The 2902-nt window shown below is 56.6% G+C and overlaps 2 protein-coding genes across 2 annotated transcripts; one reads left to right on the top strand and one right to left on the bottom strand.

Moving 5' to 3' along the window:
* Positions 1–1323: 1323 nt before the first annotated feature.
* Positions 1324–1760, top strand: POSPLADRAFT_1058875 (hypothetical protein; the record flags this gene model as incomplete). The annotated part of the gene is made up of 2 exons (XM_024481094.1): positions 1324–1436; positions 1499–1760. 2 exons carry the CDS (start codon positions 1324–1326, stop codon positions 1758–1760), a joined length of 375 nt encoding a protein of 124 aa, XP_024337495.1.
* Positions 1761–1892: 132 nt separating this feature from the next.
* On the bottom strand, positions 1893–2544 carry POSPLADRAFT_1058874 (hypothetical protein; the record flags this gene model as incomplete). Its single annotated transcript, XM_024481093.1, has 3 exons — positions 1893–2270; positions 2349–2464; positions 2529–2544. The coding sequence occupies 3 exons, from the start codon at positions 2542–2544 to the stop codon at positions 1893–1895; spliced, it is 510 nt and encodes a 169-aa protein (XP_024337494.1).
* Between the last annotated feature and the right edge of the window lie 358 nt (positions 2545–2902).

Here is a 2902-nt window from a genome sequence, read left to right as displayed (position 1 = left end):
GCACTTGCATGCGAACCTGCGCGGATGTAGGATGTGATGTTTTGGTCAGTCGGCTGTCACTTCTCGCCTGACGAGGGACAACTGTGCTATCAGACATCACTACAGAGCACTGACTCCATGTATTCAGTATGCAATATGCTCCGACCGACATCTAGTGAGTCTGGCTGATGCGCACCGCACAGGGAAACAGGCTACCGTCAGTAGCCCTACCGCTGCGTACACAGTGAGTGACGTTATATGATACTCCAAAACAATATGACGGCAGCCCACCTGACCAGCGTCGAGCCACGCAGCCACGCAGCCACACAGCCATGCAGCCAATATAGTCGGGACGGCGGATGAGAAAGGCAACAGATGGGGCACATCGCGAATGATGGCATGGCAGAAGACGAGCCATAAACCATGCAGGAATCTCTGACGACGCCTGCCTTGAATCCCTCACACGCTCCCCCGGCCTGTTCTCACGGCTGAGGCACGGCCCTTGTCTCACATCTGCTGCCGCATTGCTAAGCTGTCACTTGCCCGAAGACATGCCGGCATCTCTCCTCACATCATCCGTGATCATCTGCCGTCGCCGGTCCTCCTCAATGGTGAGGATGAGTGGACGTCCGGTCAGGGGAGCGTCACGCAAGTTGCGCGCCCCACTCGACCAGTATGTCGCGCTCACCCATGAAAGTCATCACGACACATTTCAGATCAGTGTGATGCAATGACACCTAACAATAGTCATCTGGGAATGACACCAAGGACTGTACTTGTGCTTAGAGTGGATGTGTTCCCGCAGGATCTGGACGGTTTGTAGATGCAAACCGGTCTTTGAAACAGACCCACTATGTTGGTCCGTGCCATTTGGCGAAAGAAAGGCGCCCAGAGGCCAGCCGTTACCAGTCGTTGCCATCAGGTTGCCCACAGGTGACTAACGAGCGCAGGAACAGATGAGGTAAGCACAATGATACTGTTTGAGCCAACGGGAAATGAGCGGAGCCTGAAAACAATGTTTGCAACGCTCGATCTGGTCTGGAGTCCAGACTCTTCGGCGTCTAACAGCACGGCAACGGTCACTCTCGAGGTCAGTCAGATCAGCCGTGTTGCCGAGAAGATCTAGAGGTCAATTCTATTCTGCAATTGCGTCCAGACCTCTGCGGGAAGGCATCCAGTGAAACGGGATCAATTCTGTGTCGGATCTTTCAAGAAGTCATAAACTGTTGTGATGGTGAAATGATTGGGGTTTCACACTTCCCGTGTGAATTTCTTACTGCTGATTATTGTCTGGCCGAGGCCGTGATGGATGTTCTGTGTGTATATATATACACCGTGTGATTCATGTCTGGCAACTTTCCTGCTATGTTCCTCGCCGTCGCTTTTACCTTGTTACTTTCGATTTCCTTCCTATATTTCTCTCCTGATGGTATCATCCTTGTGTCGACAGCCTCCAAGTAAGTGAACTCACATCTATCTACTGTTCTTGAAAGTGCCTTACCAACTTCCCTGTTATCAGCCAGGTGGAGGTTGAGCTGAAGGATGAGGGAGACGAGGTGAGCACCACGATCGAGGCACATGATCAATCAGTGCCAATGCTCATCCCAATTAGGACGCTACCGATGGCATGGCGCTTGTTCACTCATTCCGACATGAACGAAGATGTAGAGCCAAGTGAGCACGCCACGCACTCTGTGCATGCCTCACACGGTGCATTGCTCTTCAACCTCGCCGCCATGTCCTCCGGGGTCCAGTCAACGACCTCGAACATGCTATTGTAGATCGCGTGATGGGCCGTGCTCAGCTTCGCCCGTGCCGCTTGGTCCGGACGGCCGTTCGTGGGGCACAGCGGACCATCCCATGGCCACGATGACCTCGTCGGAAACGATGGAGCGGCTGAGGCTCCGCGAGTGCTACACCACCAGCTCGTGTTGGAAGAACTGCAGCATCAGCGTGTCCTTGTCTGGTGTGCCCGGCGGGGACAGGTTGTGTGCTGATGACGACGGTGAGTGGCGCAGGCTGATGAGGATCATGGTGACAGAATGCCGTTGTCCTTGTCCCTGGGCCGCTGCGGCATCGATGTTGTGACCTGCTTGGAACATCAGGCCCGCGCCCATACTTGCGGCTGCTGATGCCGTTGTCGCTAGCGCGAGCGCGCGCGCACATCTACTCTCTGCCTCGAGTGTCCTAGCGAGCAGATCATGAGCGGACACGGGTCCATGTTGCATTGCATGTCGTGCTATCCCGGCGGCAGCTCCGACGTCCTCGTTGCTGACGTGCGAGAATGTCCTCTATAGTGAGTAAACATTCCCGGACTATATTCGTGTGCGATGGTTAGCTAAACGAGTACAGTGGGCTTCTCCACGTACCTGGGAGGTGAGCTTCAAGATCATTGTCGATGGGAGCGTGGGAACAGTCGATGGCACAAGCTGTGATGGCCCGGCGATTGCGAGCGCGATCGCGCTTTCGAATGTCCGGCTGGTCGCTGCGGGGAAAAGCACGATCAGAGTGTTGCATCCCTGGAGGCGCACGGCATGTTGGCAGCTGACCGGGCCCGGTCAGCATCGTTGGCCAACACGGCGCCCCACCGCAGTGCTTGCTGCGTATGCCCATGCGTTGGCGGTGCGCCCCCTCGCGATTTACACTGGCGACCGTTTCAGGACGTGCACGGCGCGTTGACAGCTGACCAGGCCCAGTCAGTGCTGCTCGCTGTCACGGCGCCCCGCTGTAGCGCTCGGTGCGGTTCGTCTTGCCATCCCCGCGGTGACCGTCTGTGGACGTGCACGGGGCGCTGACAACTGACCGGGTTTGGCGAGCGTTAGTCATCGTCAGCGCGCGCGCGCGAGGCGGCTGGACGACATGCTCGCGCGTGGGCGGAGAGTCGTCTTGACGTCCCGGTTGACATGTCGGTCTGTCCGGGAGA

Source organism: Postia placenta (assembly GCF_002117355.1).
Source record: "Postia placenta MAD-698-R-SB12 unplaced genomic scaffold POSPLAscaffold_10, whole genome shotgun sequence".
Lineage (NCBI taxonomy): Eukaryota > Fungi > Basidiomycota > Agaricomycetes > Polyporales > Adustoporiaceae > Rhodonia > Rhodonia placenta.
Note: the sequence above shows the minus strand (reverse complement) of the source record. Positions and strands in the feature narration are given on the sequence as shown.